At 45.5% G+C, this 23,574-nt stretch overlaps 2 protein-coding genes across 7 annotated transcripts in view; one reads left to right on the forward strand and one right to left on the reverse strand.

Annotated features, from left to right (window-relative positions):
* Positions 1 to 20,782, reverse strand: part of LOC311121208 (ribosome biogenesis protein bop1-like) — a 91,543-nt gene extending 70,761 nt beyond the window's left edge. For 2 of the 3 annotated variants that reach the window (XM_084157934.1, XM_084157933.1), the window contains exons 1-3: positions 20,652 to 20,782; positions 19,958 to 20,227; positions 9,735 to 9,917 (exon numbers count right to left, since the gene is read on the reverse strand). In XM_084157934.1, the coding sequence (XP_084014060.1) occupies positions 9,735 to 9,917; positions 19,958 to 20,227; positions 20,652 to 20,750 (552 nt within the window). In that variant the 5' untranslated portion in view covers positions 20,751 to 20,782. The remainder of the gene's footprint in view (positions 1 to 9,734; positions 9,918 to 19,957; positions 20,228 to 20,651) is intronic. The other variant, XM_084157935.1, reaches the window with a different exon arrangement.
* Positions 20,783 to 21,462: 680 nt separating this feature from the next.
* The window catches only part of LOC311115970 (heat shock factor protein 1-like), a 29,410-nt gene continuing 27,298 nt past the window's right edge, over positions 21,463 to 23,574 (forward strand). For all 4 annotated transcript variants that reach the window (XM_084157361.1, XM_084157362.1, XM_084157363.1 and 1 more), the window contains exon 1: positions 21,463 to 21,858. In XM_084157361.1, the coding sequence (XP_084013487.1) occupies positions 21,733 to 21,858 (126 nt within the window). In that variant the 5' untranslated portion in view covers positions 21,463 to 21,732. The remainder of the gene's footprint in view (positions 21,859 to 23,574) is intronic.

The raw sequence follows: 23,574 nt of genomic DNA on the forward strand, positions 1-23,574 counted from the left end.
AGTGGGGGAGCCGGCCTGGTGTAAATGAAAAATAAAGCAGTCTAGACAGCTCATCTCTCAGCTGTGCTGAAGATGAGCGCTTCAAGCTTTCAGCTTGCCCCCCCCAAACTCTCTCTTCACTCAAACCCTGTCCCCCGCTTCCCTCCCCAGGGTTTTGCCTCACAATCCCACCCCTCCATCTCCAAACTTCCCCCTTCCAACTGAAACACATGGCAGCCCCCGCTGGCAGTTGGTTTCAATCAGCCCTTCTGACAACCGGACACACACTGGGCCAACTGGGAGCCGTGCTGAAGACCGGATGAAAGGAAGTCCTAAAAACTACGGAACAACAGGTGGCTGCTCTGGCAGCCCCACACTCACAACCCCTCCTCCTAAAAACACCCCCCACCTCTGCGCACCTGCAAGGGTCCGGTACGCCACGGCCCAGGTTTGCTCTGTCACAGCAGCACGCCATTCACCCAGCCACTTCTCAAGACCACCCCCCACCCAGACCCCCAGACTCTGGATCAACATTCCCCCTCCGACTTAGAAAAACACAACCCTGCTTCTCCTTAAATAGACTATTAAAAAGAGATTTCCTCCTGACAGCGCAGTGACAGTCCAAGATTCCACATGATTTACTACATATCTGTCAATTTTTTCACCATATTGATTTCAGCAGTGCAGCAGAGCTTGAATGCAAACCTTTGTGTCCCTAGGACAGGAACGGTTTGGTAAGTAGTTTATCCTGGGCCAATACAAATGGCAGACCTGGTCCTCTCCTCGGAGGCCTCTGATGGCCCTTTCTTTGGCCAGGGGCCCAGAGCAGCACAGCACACAGGGTTCACTGATCAATATCAGATTGTTTGATGAGACACTGAATGCATCTACTAGGTAACCTGCTAAGGTGACTCCATCAATCATGACACTGTTTCAGGGTCTGTGTCAAACACGTCAGCACCGACCGTAGGGCTGGCTGCATTCAGATGACCACACCGAATTTGTGGATCGACTTAAATTCCATACTGGCTGGGTATGGGTTAACTATTGTGGGGGGTAAAATGAGACCAGGTGGCTGGAAGGAGGTCTAGACTTCGGAACATTTCCAAGAACTCTATGGACCGGAAGCCATTTGAGCGATGACAAAAATGAGTGGTCCCAAGTGGAAATCTCTCTCAGAGTCACAGATGGACAGGCATGGCATTCACATAAGATTCTTAACCCAGGTAAAAATCCTCAAAATGGGTTGGATTGAAAAAAAAACGACTCTACTTTGGTATAGCTGGTTTCATAATATATTGAGACTAACACCCTCAAAGAGAGAGAAATATTGGTTTAGCGTCATGTCATCCATCTGGATGGCAACACAGTATGAGAGAGGGAGTCAGAGGAGGAGGGAGAAGGGCCTAGAAGGCTCCTTAAGGAATCCTTCTGAATCTCCTACTGCCTAATGCTGGTAACAGAACACCACCCACGTTCTATTAGGTTCAAATTGATACATCTTTAAGAATGGATTCTAGAACAAAACTACAGATTATTATTTTTTATTTTTTTTAAATAGTGCCGCAGCAGACATTTCATAAAAACCATGGCCGTGTCTCTTCCAGGAAAATGTCATCCAAATGGCTGAGGGGGAAAACAGCTAAACAAAAGACCCTATGCCATATTTAAACGTCAGGTCTGGTTGTTCCTCTAGTAAAAAAGAGAGAAACAAAGAAGGGTATATTCCATTGTAAGCGAATAAGTTCTAGTTGAAATCAGACGCAGATATTGGAAAAATAGGGTTGATTATGTCTTTGGGTTAAGGCGTAACCAACCAACGGCACTTCCACCATTCCTGACGGCTACATTGGCTTCCATAAAAAGGAAGTTTTAGTGGCCGCTGAGGGCTGGCAATGGTTATTTCATTTCAGCCGCCGAACGCAAGGCCCCATTCTCTGACCGCTGCTGATGTACCTGGCTTGCGGTGTATGGCCATAACTCTTGAGGCAACATGGACTTTACTGCTTGTAAAAATATAAAAAATACTTAATATTTGGGGAGGGAGGGAGGTTGGTTGGACTGAAATTAACTGAATGAACAGGAGTGGGGTAGAGAAGCACAGTTCAATGCTGTAGACTAGAGGAACTCTGTACAGGGCATGGGGCCACCCGTTTAATCACGGCATGACTAGACCACAGCGTTGAAACATCCTCTCCATACATACACTACCAGTCAAAAGTTTTAGAACACCTACTCATTCAAGGGTTTTTCTTTATTTTTACTATTTTCTACATTGTAGAATAATAGTGAAGATATCAAAACTATGAAATAACACATATGTAATAATTTAGTAACCAAAAAAGTATTAAAATAAATCCAAATATATTTTATATTTGAGATTCTTCAAATAGCCGCCCTTTGCCTTGATGACAGCTTTGCACACTCTTGGCATTCTCTCAACCAGCTTCACCTGGAATGCTTTTCCAACAGTCTTGAAGGAGTTCCCACATATGCTGAGCACTTTGTTGGCTGCTTTCTCCATTTAAAAAGGTAGCACTCACACCCAAGTTATTGGTGCTGGTCTCCTGGAACATTTAAGATATCTGATAGATGTAGACCCTCCATGTACTGGGAGTAGGGGTGCTCCTCAGGCCCCTTCCTGGGCTAGGGTTGTGTTGAAATAGACCCCCTGGTCCACGTTCCCTTAAATCGATTTGATGGCCAGAGGAAACCACGGACTTCCCTCCGTGACAGCTCTTAACTCAATAAATGGGGAAGAGGGACCTGGGAGGAGCTACGGAGGGACCAAGACCAATGCCATGGCCTCAGTTTAGCTGAGGAACAGCCAGCAAACTCTGTTGCAGCAACGATAGCTAAACATGCCTCTGAGTTGATATCCAGCTCTCTTTTTCCTAATCCACACAGGCAGGTTTTTGATACATTTTATCATAGCTACAACACCCAGGAGGAACCTGAAAACATTTATTTTGACTTTAGGTAACAAGCTGTTCCCGATGAGACTCTGGCTCAATCAGCGCATCGTGGCTGAACACTGAGGACAGAGGAGGGAGGGAGGGAGTGACGGAGGGAAAGAGCAGAGGGAGACAAAGGGAGGGAGGTGAAGGAGAGTTTGACCTACTCAGTCAAGGGGACACTGGGTCCAGATCACACCGTGTCCTGTCCTCTCTAGCTGGGCCGAGATTTCAACACTGGAAATAGAACCACCCTCTCTCCCTGTCTGCTGTCAATCAGAGGTGCTAATAAAAACAGAGAGGAGGACGCTGTGGTCTGGTCTCCCTCATCCAATCAGAGAGCCGCCAGTCCCAGTCCGAAAGAGAGTCTGTGAAAATCCCTGCTTTGAAAGAAATTAACTGCCATCACGAATTCGACTGGGATTGCGGTGGATACCATCTGGAAGGAATTAGAAACCGCCACCTGGAGACATCCCAATCACAAAATTAAACTTTGGGATTACTAAAATTTAGCGGAAAAAACTCACTTCCAGACATGAGAGGCTCTATTTCCATCCCCCTTTTCAAAATCTGGTTTCATCAGATTTCCGAGAGGAGGGTGAAGGAGGAGGGTGGAAGAGGTGGAGGAGGAGTACGTGGAGGAGAATATGAGTCTGGTCTCTTAGCTCATGGTTAAAATGGGACACCTAACACGTCACATCGTAGAGAGCCTGTTTGTTATGGTTGGTAATTAAATGAAAATAAGCCACCTCCTACAGGCTGCTCGCTCCCGAGCATCTGAGAGTTTTGACAGAGGAACAGCTTTCCTGAAGCAGATAGGATCACACAATTAAAGCCAGTCCACATCTGAAATGCCCCTATCATTGATTAGGCTGGAATAATAGGAGGGGGTGAAGGGATTTAGGATGTAGGGAGAAGAACAAATGTAAGGTAGGCCGTCTCAGCACTTGCCGGGGAAGAAAGAGGAACATAGCCCTAACATATCCTAGATGTTAGATATAGGCCGGCTAATCAAGGAACTTCGATCTTGAGGTTGTGAAAAAAGGCTTGATTTGACCAAAACATGGTGAGGAAACCTTTCACCAATGATGATGGAGTTATGTTTTTAATGTTTTATTCCCAGCACAGCATATGTGGTGGTGTGCCGTGCGTGTAGATACGAATTCACTCTCAGGAAACTCACGTCTTGGCATGGATGTTGGTTCTACACCGAACGGTGCACTCAAAAGACGGGCTGAACGGTGTTCTGTTCCCGTGGACCTGCTGGTAAGTCAAGCAGCACTGCCTTGCAGGGTAATCCAAGGTTGTCAGGTGGAGAGGTTAAATGGCTGCAAAGTATGCATCTCCCTCTCCCCTGTCCTGAGCCCACCCCTCACTTCAAATGGGCCATTGCTATCTGCTCTGGAGTTCGCCAAGCGCTGAACCGCTCAAAGCGATTGCCAGATATGATCCTCAACATGACTCGTACAGTCCGACTTACAAAGACAAATCTCCATAAAGTCAAAGATGTCCAACATAACGCTCTGTCAGTAATGCACACACTAAAACAGATATTATGCCAGGTCAAATAGTTGAGTGCACCAAACACGTAGGCCTAGGAGTTTCATGTGCCTACAGTTGACAACACGGGAACAAGGCTTTACTGTAGGTCTGACGCTGACTGATTGGTAACTTAAAATTGTGATGTAATGTACCCTTGTGTCGTAGTCTCACAGAAAAACAGCTTTGCTGAGAGAGAAACAAAAAACATACTGATTTCATCATGTCTACTACTAGCACAACAAAAGAGCTCAGGTATGCAAGAGGCCCACCACGCTGGACCAACACCCAGAGCTGGGTTTTCATCATAGGGGCGGCTTGGCAGGGATACCCAGACTAAGTAGACAGGATCTGGGATGGGGAGTGTAGAGGTGGGGGCCTACATCATGGATGTCCTAAATATCAATGCATCCTTCAAGAGAGCCGTCCAAGTGACTGCCGAAGGACCCAGACATATTAGGTTTGTCTGTGGTCCATCAAATTCACGGGTGAGTGCCTTGTTGTCCAAAAGCGCTCTAACTTCCCGTGCCGAGCTTAACAAGAACAGCTAACTGGGAGGCTACGCTGTGAGCACAGGCCACAAGAACAACCAACCGGGAGGCTAAACTGTGAGAGCAAAGCCACAAGAACAACCAACCGGGAGGCTAAGCTGTGAGAGCAAAGCCACAAGAACAACCAACCGGGAGGCTAAGCTGTGAGAGCAAAGCCACAAGAACAACCAACCGGGAGGCTAAACTGTGAGAGCAAAGCCACAAGAACAACCAACCGGGAGGCTAAGCTGTGAGAGCAAAGCCACAAGAACAACCAACCGGGAGGGCTAAGCTGTGAGAGCAAAGCCACAAGAAACAACCAACCGGGAGGCTAAACTGTGAGAGCAAAGCCACAAGAACAACCAACCGGAGGCTAAACTGTGAGAGCACAGCCACAATAACAACCAACCGGGAGGCTAAACTGTGAGAGCACAGCCACAAGAACAACCAAACCGGGAGGCTAAGGCTGTGAGAGCAAAGCCACAAGAACAACCAACCGGGAGGCTAAACTGTGAGAGCAAAGCCACAAGAACAACCAACCGGGAGGCTAAACTGTGAGAGCAAAGCCACAAGAACAACCAACCGGGAGGCTAAACTGTGAGAGCAAAGCCACAAGAACAACCAACCGGGAGGCTAAACTGTGAGAGCAAAAGCCACAAGAACAACCAACCGGGAGGCTAAACTGTGAGAGCAAAGCCACAAGAACAACCAACCGGGAGGCTAAACTGTGAGAGCAAAGCCACAAGAACAACCAACCGGGAGGCTAAACTGTGAGAGCACAGCCACAATAACAACCAACCGGGAGGCTAAGCTGTGAGAGCACAGCCACAATAACAACCAACCGGGAGGCTAAACTGTGAGAGCACAGCCACAAGAACAACCAACCGGGAGGCTAAACTGTGAGCACATTTTCATTAAGCATCATTTTTCATTAAGAAGCTTACCGGTAGTCCCCAGTCACGTGGTGTTTGTTTACAAGCAGACAACGACGAGAGACCGGAGCCTTGTGAGTCACTCACTGTCATGCTCTAATTACAGTATGGAATTCACAACTAAATGTTTGCCAGCTAGATATCTAAAATGTGCTAAATGCTCTGCGGTTGTGCATTTGGTTCGCTAATTTCGTTTCTAGTTTCTTCCAAAAATCAAGCATTCGCTTGGTAACAGCAGAGAATCCCCTCCTGGATCAAGAGCCTTGCTGTCTAATATTTAGCTTGTGCGTGCAGCAAACTGTAGGTAGCATTTTTTTAGTCACTTGTATAGTTTAGGTCAGAGACTATATAAAATGTTCGCAATGCACTCATTAACATTTAGTTAGCATTCTCTATGGGATTTCACATGTACTTATTAGCACTGCTAACCTTCGAATTACAGAGTATTAGTGGGGTTTGAAAACAGCGTCCCTTGTGTTCAGTGCCAGTATTACCTAATATCCCGGTATGGCATAAGGTCGGTATGAAAATCTGGATACCGCACAAGCCTAGTACGCAGTGACCACAGCCACAAGGCGGGGGGCACACACTCGCTCACACTCCCAGCCTGTTAAGAGCTTCGACAGCCCTGCCAACCCTGTTCTGATTGCCAATCTCCCAATTGAGCGTTTCCCCTTAAGCTCCCCGTCCCCCACTCATTCGCACCCTTCCTAGTGTGCTACCGAACTGAGTTCTCCTGCATTGTGCACAGGTCCCGTTGAGCAGTAGCTGTGCAGAGGCAGGAAGAAGGAGGCGTAGTCAGGAGCCAAGTCTCTTTCCCCCCCCCCCCACCCATCTCACAGAGCACATGGAAAAGTCATTGCGGGGGAAAAAGCCCCTTCCTGCTGGCGAGGAGGCCTCGGACAGGCGCTTCACTCCGCGAAACAGGAAATAGCCCTTTATTACAAAGGAGGAAAGGAAGGAGAAGAAGAAGAAACAAGCCAGGTTTTTGACCATCCGCCGGTTTATTTGTAGATAACTTGTGTGCCGACGGAGGGCTGCCTGTGACGGGACAGAGGTGAGGCCTGACGGGGAACCCCATCTGCTGTTCGCAGGCAGGGGGCTAACTTAACACAGGCCAAATGGGCCAGGACCACCGTGGTTCCACTCATGCGGGACAGCAGCAACACAGTGACCACACAGACTAGCGCAGACCAGACCAAGGATTATATAGGCTAGTCAAGGGTTAGACAGTCTTAGGATGCTGCTGGGGGAAATGATCGGAATGACAAGATGGAACCAGTGATTTTTTCCATTTCCTCTGTCTTCTCGTCGGACGGTCCATAAACCTTTAACTCTAACAAGGGTTGAAGACAGTAGATCCTTAAATAAGGGGAATCTTAAGTTTGGACACACACACACACACACAGAATATCTGCTTCAATGAAACAAGAGGATAAAGAATGAAAAGACTCATTCCATCTCTCCATAGAGGAGTATTGTTAGACTGAGTAGGTAGTGGAAGGATGAAGATCAGGTAGAGGCCCCTTCGGGAGCTGCTCTCTGGAACACCTCTACTTGACTCCCTCCACCCATTAGTCTCTCTCTACTCTTCATCTCCTCTCCCGTTCACTCTTCCTCTCTAAACCCGTCACTCTTTTATCCCCCCCCCCCCCACCCCAATAAATAGGCCATAGTGCAAAATAATTACAATTATAATTTAGTATTAACACTGGAGTGATAGATGTGCAGAAGATGATGTGCAAATAGAGATACTGGGGTGCAAATGAGCAAAATAAATAACAATGTAAATAACAATATGGGGATGAGGTAGTTGGGTGGGCTAATTACAGATGGGCTGTGTACAGGTGCAGTGATCGGTAAGCTGCTCTGACAAGTGATGCTTAAAGATAGTGAGGGAGATAAGCGTCTCCAGCTTCAGAGATTTTTGCAGTTCGTTCCAGTCATTTGCAGCAGAGAACTGGAAGGAATGGCGGCCAAAGGAGGTGTTGGCTTTGGGGATGACCCGTGAGATATACCTGCTGGAACACATACTACGGGTGGGTGTTGCTATGGTGACCAATGAGCTAAGATAAGGCTGGGATTTGCCTAGGGGGGGGGGCATGGGCAAGTTGCAGCGGAGGGTGCAGAGCTGGTGGTCTGGGTAGGGGTAGACAGGTGGAAAGCATGGCCAGCCGTAGCAAAATGCTTGTTGAAATTTTCGATTATCGTAGATTTAAAATCGGTAGTGACAGTGTTTCCTAGCCTCAGTGCAGTGGGCAGCTGGGAGGAGGTGCTCTTATTCTCCATGGACTTTAGTGTCCCAAAACGTTTTGGAGTTAGTGCTACAGGATGCAAATTTCTGTTTGAAAAAGTTAGCCTTTGCTTTCCTAACTGATTGTGTATATTGTTTCCTGAATTCCCTGAAAAGTTGCATATCGCGGGGGCTGTTCGATGCTAATGCCGTACGCCACAGGATGTTTTTGTGCTGGTCAAGGGCAGTCAAGTCTGGGGTGAACCAGGGGCTATATCTGTCATAGACACCTGTGGGCTCTGGCTCGCACACATGGATGCCCCCACTATGGACGAAGTGACTTGAATCTGAAACACCTCTGTTTAAACAAGCCCCGGGTCTCTTAAAAACCCCTCAGCTATTCAAAGCTCTGCTGAAGTCTCTTTATAAGCTAAATCAAGTAAGCAGTTTTGATTCCAGTTGTGTCCTATATTATTTCACAGGGCATTAAACCCACCTCCCTCTCTTTTAAAAGCAAAGCCCTTCCCAAGAACAATACGTCCCCTTCACTAGCTACAACACATTCCTCATCCCAGAGCCAATTGCCAGAAACAGTTTTGGATGGCCGACAGTTTCTAGGTTGTATGGCCTGGCAAATTATCTAAACCACAGGGCGCCAGGGTTCAACGCTTCTCAACGGACCCTGTAAATTAAATAGCAGAGTACAAAAATAACGCTTTAATAGGCCAACATGCAAATAACGAAAACTCTCCGTCCTGCATATCTCCTGCTCGGTTGCGGTGGCATGAAGCACACCAATACATCACCATCATCATACACTGCTTCTGAGCTCACTTGAAAAGCAACACCATAAAAAGTACAGTGTGTCTGTTTTCAAACCCAATTATGAGGAATGAGTGGAAGCCAATCTGTTGAGTCTCTGACTACAGTCAGACTGGGAAGACATGTTCACCAGACTGCAGGGATCAGAACAGCAGCGGAATAGGAAGCACTACAGCAGGAGCAGATTCTTTGATTCGCGTCACCTTGTACTGTCGCTACAACAATGCATGGTGGTTAGTGTGTTTCACTACAATCTGCTAAATCTATTCATTCAAATCAATGAAATTGTCGCTTTTTCTTTTGCACTCTGTTTGAGCCTCAGAGTGCATCTTATTTCTAGAATATAGGCCATTAGAAAATGTGTGTGTGTGTGTGTGTATGTGTGTGTATGTGTGTGTATGTGTGTGTATGTGTGTGTTCTCACTGGAGGATACGTTGCTGGTCATGTCATGGACCAAATAGCCGTACAAACTTTGAGGACAATTAATACACGATGGTTCTGATAAAGCACATTACTTCAACCTCCCAACCAACTCTGGACTGGGTAGTTAAGGAACAGCACCTCATGGCCTTTAGGAGGGCAAATTATCAGCTTATTTCCATACCAAATCCCTAATATGTTAGGCATCCAAATACATCTAGAAGTGCTAGTCAAATGACCACTCAAACAAAAAGAAAGAAAACAAATAGTGACAAATGCAAGGTTTGTCTCAGCAGCATTTCCATGTTAAAATAATGACCTTACCTCTTCGTCGGAGGTGTCGTGTTCATACTCGTCCCCCTGCTGGGTGGTGGTCAGTCCCTGGAAAGTGGTGGTCAGTCCCTGGAAGGTGGTGGTCAGTCCCTTCTCTCCTCTGTCATTCATAGAGACTCCTTCGTCTTTCTTCATCTTCCTCTTCTGCTTTGATGCAGTTTTTTCGTCCGGCTGCTAATATGAAAAACAAGACACCAAGGAATTAAATTTAGAGTTCATAGCAACCGGTTGCTATGCGAACAATTTCTGGTACTTTTTTTGTCTAATTATCTAATTATCAAAACAAAACAAAAACTGATGCGTGACAGCCAATCAACTCTGTCAGACCTTTAAAATAAGTAAAATAAAAGCAGTTTTAGGAAATACAACTTCCTGCCGGCTTGAAGGGACGACTGATCATTTGATGTCCTTTATGGCTTGATGACAGTTTCCATGTTTTAGGATTCCCATTTATTTATTGCATTCAGTACACAGCTTCCTTTGCATGATTCACACACATGGAGGAGCAGTCACCCGAAAGGCACATCCTGTGTGAGTGGAAGGCCAGCGAGGATGAAAGGATCCAGGGACCCACCACTGGACGTGCTTTACTGTGAGCCATCAGTCACACAGACGCAGAGCCGTCAAAGGCTCTCTTAAAAGGAACGAGGGGATAGAGGGACGCAAGGGAGGGCGGGATGGATGCATGGAAGGAGGAAGGGGGGAATGAACTGCTTTGAGACAAGGAGATAGAGGGATAGAGGGAGGAAGAGAAGTTATTTGAGGTTGCATGCTCATTCCCCCAGAGGCAGTGACGGGCAGGTGAGTAACCTGCTATGATTTATGCCTTCTGTGGGTCATGGTATCTTTTGGCCTGCAGCTCTAAGTGAAACACTTCCTCCCGGATGCCTAGTTAAATCCCCATCAAGAAAGAGCTGCCTGGGCCCAGTTTTAATATTGAATGCATTTTTACGCCCAGGGGATTTCAGTCAGACCTGAGTTTCTCTCTGCTGTAGCCTCCTCTTGAACTGAACAAACAAGGTGAAGTGGGGTTTGCGTAGGAGGCAGCTTAAGAAAGCCAAGAGGGAAGCTTGTTTACTCCACAACACGGAAGCTTGTTTACTCCACAACACGGAAGCTTGTTTACTCCACAACACGGAAGCTTGTTTACTCCACAACACGGAAGCTTGTTTACTCCACAACACGGAAGCTTGTTTACTCCACAACACGGAAGCCAACACTTGTAAAATAGAAGACTGGATAGAAGAGTGGGGCTTCCTGGCTACGCTACAAGTCTGTTGGAGGATGACCAAGCTAATGTGTTTACTGTTACAGGGATGAGGTTGCAGGGCGGGGGTGGAGGGAGAGAGTACGAGACCACGTCCAGATGATGTGCGACAGACCAGCCAAAAGAGAAGGGCTCGCAGAGTGGATCATGCAGCTTGAAAACAAGCAGTGGGCTGGACTTCTAGCTGAGCCTGGCCCGGAGCCCATCTGACCACAACCGCCGACGAGAGAGAGGCGCTGAGGATAGGAAGGCACTGCATGGAGTCAGTCAGGAGAAGCCAAAAGAAAAGGACATTCTTTTCCCCCATAAATAATGCTCTTAGTAGGGACATTCAAATGAACGTCTTGACACCCAAAATGTGTTGGCGTACCCCAGGGTTATGGCTGGTAATTGACAAAATCATTCAAATTCATAATCTCTGGCTCGAATCTCCTGCAGGCCTTTCTGTTCCGAGCACATTCACACACGATGGCCGCACACACCCACGTGGACGCCAACACACTGTAGTTCAGACACAAACACACACACAGGGCAACAACTTGTTTTTAACGCTCCAAAGCGAACGCAAGCGGGCCCCAGGTTCATCAATACCATGCTGCATCCTTTGAGTTATAGGGTGAAGCTCGAATGGATCCATCAGAAGGCATTCACGTCCCGTTCACACTTCCACTTAATTGTGAGCAAAACCCAAACGATAAGCCCACCTAGGCTCCCTGTCCCTGGCTTGGCCTGCTACAGCACCTCCGTCCAGAGAGAGGGGTCATCCTGGGGTCAACTCTGCTACACAACCCTCACACAGGTCCCAGGGAAACTTGTCAAAAGTTAACGGGGGTGGGGGTTGTATTAGCGGGGAGGTGTTAAGTGTATTAAGGGACTACATCGAGTAAACAAAGGGGATGCACTTTGTCTTTTTTTCTTGGATACCATTCCCCCACGTCCACCCTGAATTTGACCCCTAACCTCACATCCCTCCACCTCTCCACTTTAATGGCTGGTGGATGGAGGAGACAGCTGTAACCCACAGTGGAAGTGGCCCAGACGCTTCTGAAGACCGCAGATCCTGCGTGGGTGCGTTAGGAGCAAAGCCTTCCTGGTTACTGTAAGATGAGCCCCCCCCCTCTAGTCTTAGTCTCCCCTTTCCTCCCCCTTCCTCCCCTTTCCTCCCCCACTCTAACCCCATTTTATCTCCATCTCCCACCCACTCACACGCCGAGAACGCGGACCGACTGGCCGGCCGACGGCAGAGCTGGCCCGATCAGTGAGCTGGCCACGGCCGGCCGCTGCACCAGGGGACTCTCCCAGGGACCATAAAGCCTCCAGCAGCCACATTAACTTCTGCCTGGTGTGCTGAAGGCCCAGATCCCCCCCCCCCCCCCCCCCCCGCCCCCGCCCCCGCTACCAGACCACAGCAGTTCCAGACAATGATTTAAAGGTTTCAAATTTGTTCCAGTGTGCCTTTGCAATAGCATAAACACACAAATTTGCCAATTTTCTTGCTTAACCCTTTCTTGTCCTCCTTTGTTTGCGTCTCTTGGCATTGCCAAACTTAAGATCAGTGTTCGATTTGAGTGATGCAAGTGGTGCTGAAATCTGCAGCAATAAAATAAAACAAGGCAACAGTAAACATGTTGGCCCCGACGAATGACGCAGTGCCCCTTGTACCCATCAGTGTAATTTCGTAATTGACGGATCTCTATGGAAAGACATATCATTCACCCAAGTTTCGTCAAAATCGAGCCAGTGGTGTCTGAAATATCGTGTGGGTTAGCTAGACTCATATCCCTGAGCACGTGTGCAAAATTTCAGCACTGAGGCAAAGACATCAAGATATAAAACATGCACCCGTTATAGCTCCACCATGTGGTCGACATGAATGTTCTTGCATATGTTGAGTCTTGACAGCGTTTGCAACAGGTGTACAAAATCATTACAATACGAATATCTTTGATTTATATGCATTCATCTGACAGACCACGCCCACGTGAATGTTTATTGGTCAATAGCAGCCATGTTGTTTTAGGTACTAGTCTGAGACCTTTGAACCTAAATGCCACATATCAAGTTTGGTGCAGATCGGTCATTCGGTGCCAGAAGACCAGCGTTTTAAGTGTTTTTCACAAAATTCTAAACGGCGGAAAATCCATCACTGTGGACCATCACAGAGGAAAATGTGTTCCTTGTGAGGAGAGGGACCTACGTACTGAATTTCATGACTTCAGGTCAAACAGGGTGAGGGGCATGACTTTTCAAAGTTTGTATTTTCAAACTTGTATTTTCATCTGGCCAATTAGTGTAACTTTGATCTCAATGGCAAGACGCATAATTCACCCAAGTTGTCAAAATCAGGCCAGTGCTGTCTGAGATCGGCGTGTGACTAAAGAATCAATGGAGACGGAGCCACAGTCCCCTCCCTGATTTCATCGTGGTGGACAATAAACGTAACTTTGTGACCAGTCTCAATTTTACAATTAAGAGACAATGAAGGCGTTCGGAGGATAAGCTGACGTCATTCCCATCCACCTTGCATGACAGTTGGAGATTTTTGAACACATCACCAGAGAGCTTAACATTGGCTGATAATTACCGCAAATATTCCACCCAGTCCCAGACACCTGGCCCTACCTATTAACCCCATCCATTTCCCCTCCGATAGTCGGCGTGGCTGCATGCCTAATTGCAAACCACTTTTGACAGAGGAGTCTGGACTTCCTGCAGGTGAAGATGGAGTCAGAAAGAGGAGGGTAGATGGTACTCAGGCAGACGTAGGCTTTACTGTAGACTGGCAAGAGAATAGACATGGACCAATAGTCACCTGCCTGTTCCTGCATGTAATTATTAGAATGTCCACTAGGGGGTAGTAAAGAGTAATATCGATGAAATCCACACGAGCTGATGGATATTTCCTCTAGTGTATAACTGGATGACGGATATTATTATCTAGACTGATCTAGAGTTCTAGACAAATGTGTGAGTTGGTGATAATGAAAAGCTATTTTATTGCAAGAGAAAAAGTTATTTATTAAAGATGACAAGAAAATAAATTATGCTTCAAATAACCAACGTAAACACATTACAGTCAACACATTTTAGTAAAAAAACTAAAATGTCTATATCCTGAAGTAAAAAAAAAAAAAAAGATCAATCTAGAGAGAGAGCTACATTACCAAAAGTATGTGGACACCTGCTCGTATAACATCTCATTCCAAAATGAATGTAGAGTTGGTCCCGCCTTTGCTGCTGTAACAGCCTCCAATCTTCTGGGAAGGCTTTCCACTAGATGTTGGAACATTGCTGCAGGGACTTGCTTCCATTCAGCCACAAGAACATTAATGAGGTTGGGCACTGATGTTGGGCAATTAGGCCTGGCTCGCAGTCGGTCTTACAATTCACCCCAAAGGTGTTCGATGGGGTTGAGGTCAAGACTATGTGCAGGCCAGTCAAGTTCTTCCACACCGATCTCAACAAACAATTTCTGTATGGACCTTGCTTTGTGCACGGGGGCATTGTCATGCTGAAACAGGAAAGGGCCTTCCCCAAACTGTTGCCACAAAGTTGGAAGCACAGAATCATCTAGAATGTCATTGTATGCTGTAGCGTTAAGATTTCCCTTCACTGGAACTAAGGGGCCTAGCCCGAACTATTAAAAACAGCCCCAGACCATTATTCCTCCTCCCACTAAACTTTACAGTTGGCACTATGCATTGGGGCTGGTAGCGTTCTCCTGGCATCCTCCAAACCCAGATTAGTCCGTCGGCCTGCTAGATGGTGAAGCGTGATTCAGCATCACTCCAGAGTCCAATGGCGGCGAGCTGTAAACCACTCCAGAAGACGCTTGGCTGCTCAGCCATGGAAACCCATTTCATGAAGCTCCCGACGAACAGTTCTTGTACTGACGTTGCTTCCAGAGGCAGTTTGGAACTCGGTAGTGAGTGTTGCAACCGAGCACAGACAATTTGAATGCGCTAAAGCACTTGGTGGCCCCGTTCTGTGAGCTTGTGTGGCCTACCACTTCGCAGCTGAGCCGTTGTCGCTCCTAGACGTTTCCACGTCACAATCACAACGCACTACAGCTCTAGCAGGGCAGACATTTGACGAAGTGACTTGTTGGAAAGGTGGCAACCTTTGACAGTGCCAAGTTCAAAGTCACTGAGCTCCTCACTAAGGCCATTCTACTGCCAATGTTTGTCTATGGAGATTGCATGACTGTGTGCTTGATTTTATTCACCGTTCAGCAACGGCTGCGGCTGAAATAGCCGAATCCACTAATTTGAAGGGGTGTCCACATACTTGTGTGTACACACACACAGCATTCGGAAAGTATTCAGACCCCTTTACTTTTTCCACATAGTTACGTTACAGCTTTATTCTAAAATTGATTAAATATATATTTTTCTCAATCTACACACAATACCCCATAATGACAAAGCAAAAACATTTCAGAACATTTAGCAAATTTCCCGTGTAGCTCAGTTGGTAGAGCATGGCGCTTGCAATGCCAGGGTTGTGGGTTCGATTCCCACGGGGGACCAGTATGAAAATGTATGCACTCACTAACTCTAAGTCGCTCTGGATAAGAGCTAAATTACTGAAATGTAAATAAATACCTTATTTACATAAGGATTCAGACCATTTGCTATGAGACTCGAAATTGAGCTAAAGTGCATCCTGTTTCCATTGATCATACTGGAGATGTTTCTACAACTTGATTGGAGTCCACCTCTGGTAAATTCAATTGATTGGACATGATTTGTAAAAGGCACACACCTGTCTATATAAGGTCCCACAGTTGACAGTGCATGTCAGAGCAAAAACCAAGCCATGAGGTCGAAGGAATTGTCCGTAGAGCTCCGAGACAGGATTGTGTCGAGGCACAGATCTGGGGAAGGGTACCAAAAACTGTCTGCAGCATTGAAGTTCCCCAAGAATACAGTGGCCTCCATCAAGTTTGGAACCACCAAGACTCTTCCTAGAGCTGGCCACCCGGCCAAACGGAGCAATCGGGGGATAAGGGCCTTGGTCAGGGAGGTGACCAAGAACCCATGGTCAATCTGACAGAGCTCCAGAGTTCCTCTGTGGAGATGGGCGAACCTTCCAGAAGGACAACCATCTCTGCAGCACTCCACCAATCAGGCCTTTATTGTAGAGTGGCCAGACGGAAGCCACTCCTCAGTAAAACGCACATGACAGCCCGCTTGGAGTTTGCCAAAAGGCACCTAAAGGATTCGCAGACCATGAAAAACAAGATTCTCTGGTCTGATGAAACCAAGATTTAACTATTTGGCCTGAATGCCAAGCGTCACATCTGGAGAAAACCAGGCACCGCTCATCACCTGGCCAATACCATCCCTACGGTGAAGCATGGTGGTGGCAGCATCATGCTGTGGGGATGTTTTTCTGTGGCAGGGACTGGGAGACTAGTCAGGATCGAGGGAAAGATTAACAGTGCAAGGTACAGAGATATCCTTGATGAAAACCTCAGGACCTCAGACTGGGGAAAAGGATCACCTTCCAACAGGACAATGACCCTTAGCACACAGCCAAGACAACGCAGGAGTGGCTTCGGGACAAGTCTCATTGTCCTTGAGTGGCCCTGCCAGAGCTCAGACTTGAACCTGATCGAACATCTCTGAAGAGACCTGAAAATAGCTGTGCAGCGACGCTCCCCATCCAACCTGACAGAGCTTGAGAGGATCTGCAGAGAAGAATGGGAGAAACTCCCCAAATACAGGTGTGCCAAGCTTGTAGCGTCATACCCAAGAATACGCGAGACTATAATCGCTGCCAAAAGGTGCTTCAACAAAGTACTGAGTAAAGGGTCTGAATACTTATGTAAATGTGATTTCAGTTTTGTATTTTTAATACATTTGCCAAGGGTGGTTTTGACAGTGGGTCAAAATTACCTGAATGTATTTCTAGCATTTTATATCCACATGGATTTATCAGACAAAGATATGTATGCCTTGGGGGAAAATGTCAGTCGCTTGAGGGTCTAATGAACCGGCTATCATTCCTTAATAACAGGAAAACTCAAGTAACGGAGAGTTGCCCCCCCCATTCATTTAAAGCAGAGGTACTTTTTCAGCCTTGGACCCAAATGAGAAATTCTGTGTTTCCTGGGACCCAAGCTAATGAAAACGTGCCCCCTTTTGGGGCCCTAAGCGAGATTTAGTTGGGGGGGGGGCGATCCCACCTCGCGAGCAAAACATAATAGTAGCCCCCCTCTTGATTGCAGAGGGAAACATTTAAGTTTTATTTAATTTCCTGCAATTCTACACATTTTGCCATGGGTTATAGAGAATGCCATTTTTAAAGCAAGTCTTCTGCAACGCTACACATTTTGGCATGGGGCGCAGAGAAATCTTTGCGGTTTTTAAGCTAATTTCCTGCAATTCTACAAATGTTGCCATGACTTATGTCATGTTAATATGATATCTGAGTGAGAGTGGCATGTGCCCTGCGTGCCCGGTCAGTATTCAAACATGATTACTACAAGCTTAGATAGCTGGCAAGGCTAATTGAGTGACTATCAGTGACTGACATAAGAGAAAAACTGCTGATGCACAACCAAACTTCTAAATTGCACCTTGGGTATTCTACTATTCTAACTCTCAACAGGGAGTTAAAACCCAGACAGATTCCCAAAAAAATAATAATATTCAAATTTTACTCTGACATGTCGCGACCCACCATTAACATGTCCGTGACCCATACTTTAAGAGAAGCTGATTTAAGGAAATAGCATAGCATGTTAAAGTAGTGCTTCTTCCTTACATTTGAGAAATCAGAACACTTCCACCACTTTGGCCAGTGTGCTCTGAGCACTCAGAGAGAAAACACTGAATTTGCAAACCAGCATTCTGATATTACCCATCTAGTAATCACACCACTCACTTCACCCATCCACCAACACTGCAATGACTTAATAGCTGTTCACTGCTATGATAAAGAATGTATACACTGAACAAAAATATAAACACAACATGCGTTAGTTAGTTCATAAGGAAGTTAGTTCATATAAGGAAATCAGTCGATTGAAATAAATAAATTAGGCCCTAATCTATGGATTTCACGACTCATAGGGCGGCGCACAATTGGCCCAGCGTCGTCCGGGTTTGGCCGGTGTAGGCAGTCATTGTAAATAAGAATTTGTTCTTAACTGACTTGCCTAGTTAAATAAAGGTTAAAGGCGGCAGGTAGCTTAGTGGGTAAGAGCGTTGTGCCAGTAACCGAAAGGTCGCTGGTTCTAATCCCCGAGCCGACTAGGTGAAAAATCTGTCGATGTGCCCTTGAGCAAGGCACTTAACCCTAAATTGCTCCTGTAAGTCGCTCTGGATAAGAGCGTCTGCTAAATGACCAATTTATTTATTTATTTTAAATAAAATAAATAAAAAATATGCATCGGTTGGTCACAGATACCTTAAAAAAAAAAGTAGGGACGTGGATCAGAAAACTAGTCAGTATCTGGTGTGACCACCATTTGCCTCATGCAGCGCAACATCCCCTTCGCATAGAGTTGATCAGGCTGTTGATTGTGGCCTGTGGAATGTTGTCCCACTCCTCTTCAATGGCTGTGCGAAATTGCTGGATATTGGCGGGAACTGGAACACGCTGTCGTACACGTCGATCCAGAGCATCCCAAACATGCTCAATAGGTGACTATGCAGGCCATGGAAGAACTGGGACATTTTCAGCTTCCAGGAGCTGTGTACAGATCCTTGCGACATGGGGTTGTGCATTATCAAGCTGAAATATGAGGTGATGGCAGCGGATGAATGGCACAACAATGGGCCTCAGGATCTTGTCACTGTATTTCTGTGCATTCGAATTGTCATCGATAAAATGCAATTGTCCGTAGCTTATGCCTGCCCATACCATAACCCCACCATGAGGCACTCTGTTCACAACGTTGACATCAGCAAACCGCTCACCCACACAACACCATACATCTGCCCGGTACAGTTGAAACTGGGATTCATCCGTGAAGAGCACACTACTCCAGCATGACAGTGGCCATCGAAGGTGAGCATTTGGTTACGACCCTGGTGAGGATGACAAGCACGCAGATGAGCTTCCTTGAGACGGTTTCTGACAGTTTGTGCAGAAATTCTTTGGTTGTGCAAACCCACAGTTGCATCAGCTGTCCGGGTGGCTGGTTTCAGATGATCCCGCAGGTGAAGAAGCCGGATGTAGAGGTCCTGGGCTGGCGTGGTTACACATGGTCTGCGGTTGTGAGGCCAGTTGGATGTACTACCAAATTCTCTAAAACGACGTTGGAGGTGGCTTACGGTAGAGAAATGAACATTCAATTATCTGGCAACATCCTGGACTCCGCATGCCAATTGCACTCCCTCAAAACTTGAGACATCTATGGCATTGTGTTGTGTGACAAGACTGCACATTTTAGAGTCACCTTTTAGTGTCCCCAGCACAAGGTGCACCTGTGTAATGATCACGCTGTTTAATTATCTTCTTGATATGCCACACCGGTCAGGTGGATGGATTATCTTGGCAAAGGAGAAATGCTCACTAAGAGGGATGTAAACAAATTTGAGCACAACATTTGAGAGAAATAAGCTTTTTGTGCGAATGGAACATTTCTGGGATCTTTACTTCAGCTCATGAAACATGGGACCAACACTTGTTGCGTTTATATTGTTGTTCAGAGTAGCTGTATTTTGCAAACACACAAATATGTCACCTTGTTGAGTAAGGAGCAGCCATCACAAAATAAAATAGATTTCTGCACACTGTTAAATGCTACCGCAGTTTATTGAGTGCAAGGTCTGACAAAGTCAAGACCTTTGGGTCAAAACGTTTGCACTCAAACTGCCTTTAACTAGCCTAGAGTTTTTCCTGGCGAGGTCACGTGGTCAGGAAAAACTCAGGAAGGAAAAACTCAGGAACATACTATATTGCTTCTGTAAAAGAAATAGACTCCCATATTCACCATAGGTTTATTCTCATCTGTAGCAGGCGGTCCAGCAGATGTTTCAACACCACTACTGTTCTTCAGATTCTCATCTAGAATGACAGCAGCATCATCATCATCATCATCATCATCTTCATCATCCCCTTCTTCAGCATTCTCTTCTTCATCTTGGCTGTCACTCCCAGAGTCTTCCAGTCCTGAGAACACACTCTCCTCGCTATCTGAGAGGTCTGCATCTTCCTCCTCCCCAGCCTTCTTCTCAGTGACATCTTTGTCAAATATGGGAAGCTGAAATAGTAGAGACAGAAAAACAGAGACATACAGATTTGAATAGATGGGCAAACATGAATGAGTTAGCACTGAAACTGATACAAAATGAATATAGAATCTTCGAACGTTAGCAAGTTACCTGACCCAAGTGAGCCACTGGCAATAGTACAAGGATGCTTGCTAGCTGATCAAGGTGAGACAGACAATTAGCTAGTCACTGTTTATACAAAAACATCCTTACTTATTTTATTAGCAAATACATCAGGGGACTATGTGATTAAGACAAAAAAGTTAGTTAGAAAAAACGGCAGTGTTTGAGCCTGCACATCCACATTTTCCTGCATAGCCAACGTGCTAGCCTAGCTAGCAGGTTAGCAACAATTACATGTTTTAGCTAACGTTACCCTTTTACCGAATATACATTTCAGAAATACTTTCGTACCTGGTCATCGTCCTCTTCAACAACTCTTTTCTTCGCACTCTTTTCTTTCGCTTTACTCATGGTGCCGTTTTTCTGTGATTCAAGATTTACTGTAGGCATGCTTCTTGGACATCAACAGCCAACCATGTGGGATTCCGGTACGAGGTCAAAGTTGAAAGTTGAAGGTCTTGCGATTTTCGAGAACGATTACAAACATATATGATATGACTTTCTTGTACATTTTTTTATATATTTTATTTCACCTTTATTTAACCAGGTAAGCCAGTTGAGAACAGGTTCTCATTTACAACTGCGACCTGGCCAAGATAAAGCAAAGTAGTGCAATAAAAACAACACAGAGTTACATATGGGGTAAAAAAAAACATAAAGTCAGAAATACAACAGAAAATATATATACAGTGTGTGCAAATGTAGCAAGTTATGGAGGTAAGGCAATAAATAGGCTATAGTGCAGAATAATTACAATAGTATTAACACTGGAATGCTAGATGTGCAAGAGATTATGTGCAAATAGAGATACTGGGGTGCAAAAGAGCAAAATAAATAACAATATAGGGATGAGGTAGTTGGGTGGGCTAATTTCAGATACCAACATAAAGCCTAAATGTGTTACAAATTGTTAATTGAGTTCAAAGTGAGTCTTGGTGTATTTTATATTTTATCATCGCATCTTGTGCTATATTATTATATAAATACTATAAGTTAACTATGTACTATTTTGACATTCAATTCATGACGTTTTAGTTTTATGGATATTTTTTTCTACCCCATGATGATGTCACAAAATGGCGACCACCATGCGCCTGTGCAATGGCCTTTCTCTACGCACTTTGTAGCTATATCGATTTGCTGGAAATTTTCACTCGTAATAGTTTGTCAATTATAAGTCATATATTAATTAGTTTTTGAAAAATATTCGTTTAGGCGAATACTGCCATACATAATTACAGAGTTGTTCGAGCAAAGACCGAACAGTCAAGAGCATTGTGCTTGTTTTGGATTTGTTTTTCTCTGGAGTTCCCTCCCCCCGTGTGTTGTTTTGGGAGTTGATTAACTTTTGCAGTGATTCTATTTCGTTGATATGGAGTTTCACGGTGGTGGGTCTGGTGGGGTCGTGGTCAGTGGCAGTAACGTCCCTGCATTTCTTACGAAACTTTGGACTCTTGTTGGGGATCCGGAAACCGATCCTCTGATCTGCTGGAGCCCAGTGAGTTAACTAGCTTGCTAGCTGCTAATGCTAACTAACCTGCTAGCTAACTGATGGACACCTTCGTATAAGTTAATTTAGACTTGGTTCGCGTTATAGACAGTTGCTTATTGCCAATCAATATGGTTTCACATTTCATATTTGGTGTTAACTAGTTAGCGGGACATAATTTATAGCTAGCTAACGTTAGTTATGATAAAACACAACGGTGAACTAACTAGTTATCTAACTTCCTAACCAGATTTGTACGAGTAACTAACTCTGTGTCCAGATAACTAACTAGACAGTTTAGCTAATTTGGTAAAACGATTAATCAGCAAAAGTCAGCAAGGCCAAGGGCCGGGGGAGCTTCGTGCGGATGGTTTTGTCAGTCCACGCGTCAGCTGTTACTGGGTGTCAATTATCAATAGCTAAAAATGTTAGTTAGCTATGTTAGTAAGCCGCCTGTCTGCAACTAACTACTTCATTTGGTTAACTGTGTGTGTAGACATTATGTAGCTGTATGTGTGTAAAAAAAAAAAAAAAAAACATGCAAACACCACATTGAAACTAGCTAACGTTAGCTACAGCATTGTTATGAGAAAAGGGGGTGTGTGAAAAGGGGTGTGTGGCTGTGTAAGCAACTATGAATGAATTCGTGTGTAACACCGCCATGCCAACACAGTCTATGTGGAACTTGACAGCCTTTTTCCATTGTTAGCCACAATAATTGTGCAATTCTCAGTAGCCAAGGAGCAGCTTTTACTCTCTAAGTTGTACAACTAACTTGTCATTGTCATATATAAAAAAATATACACTACCAGTCAACAGTTTGGACACCTACTCATTCAAGGGTTTTTCTTTATGTTTACAATTTTTTACATTGTAGAATAATAGTGAGGACATCAAAACTATGAAATAACACATGGAATCATGTAGTAACCAAAAAAGTGTTAAACAAATCAAAATATATTTTATATTTGAGATTCTTCGAATAGCCACCCTTTGCCTTGATGACAGCTTTGCACAGTCTTGGCGTTCTCTCAACCAGCTTCATGAGGAAGTCACCAGGAATGAATTTCAATTAACAGGTGTGCCTTCTTAAAAGTTAATTTGTGGAATTTATTTCCTTCTTAATGCCTTTGAGACAATCAGTTGTGTTGTGACAAGGTAGGGGCCCCGTGTAGCTCAGTTGGTAGAGCATGGTGCTTGCAACGCCAGGGTTGTGGGTTCGATTCCCACGGGGGGCCAGTATGTTAAAAAAAATGTATGCACTCACTAACTGTAAGTCCCTCTGGATAAGAGCGTCTGCTAAATTGTACATTTACATTTAAGTCATTCAACTTAGGATAGCCAGTGGGACAACCACTCCTTTTTTTTTGTAATGGGGGGGGGGTTAGAAGGATTACTGTTATACTATTCCAGGTATTCCTTAAAGAGGTAGGGTTTCAAGTGTCTCCGGAAGGTGGTCAGTGACTCCGCTGTCCTGGCGTCGTGGGGGAGCTTGTTCCACCATTGGGGTGGCAGAGCAGCGAATAGCTTTGACTGGGCTGAGCGGGAACTGTGCTTCCGTAGAGGTAGGGGAGCTAGCAGGCCAGAGGTGGATGAACGCAATGCCCTCGTTTGGGTGTAGGGTCTGATCACAGCCTGAAGGTAAGGAGGTACAGTTCCCCTCACAGCTCCGTAGGCAAGCACCATGGTTTTGTAGTAGATGCGAGCTTCAACTGGAAGCCAGTG

The sequence above is a fragment of the Coregonus lavaretus genome (assembly GCF_964263955.1).
Source record: "Coregonus lavaretus genome assembly, chromosome: 3".
NCBI classification, from domain to species: domain Eukaryota; kingdom Metazoa; phylum Chordata; class Actinopteri; order Salmoniformes; family Salmonidae; genus Coregonus; species Coregonus lavaretus.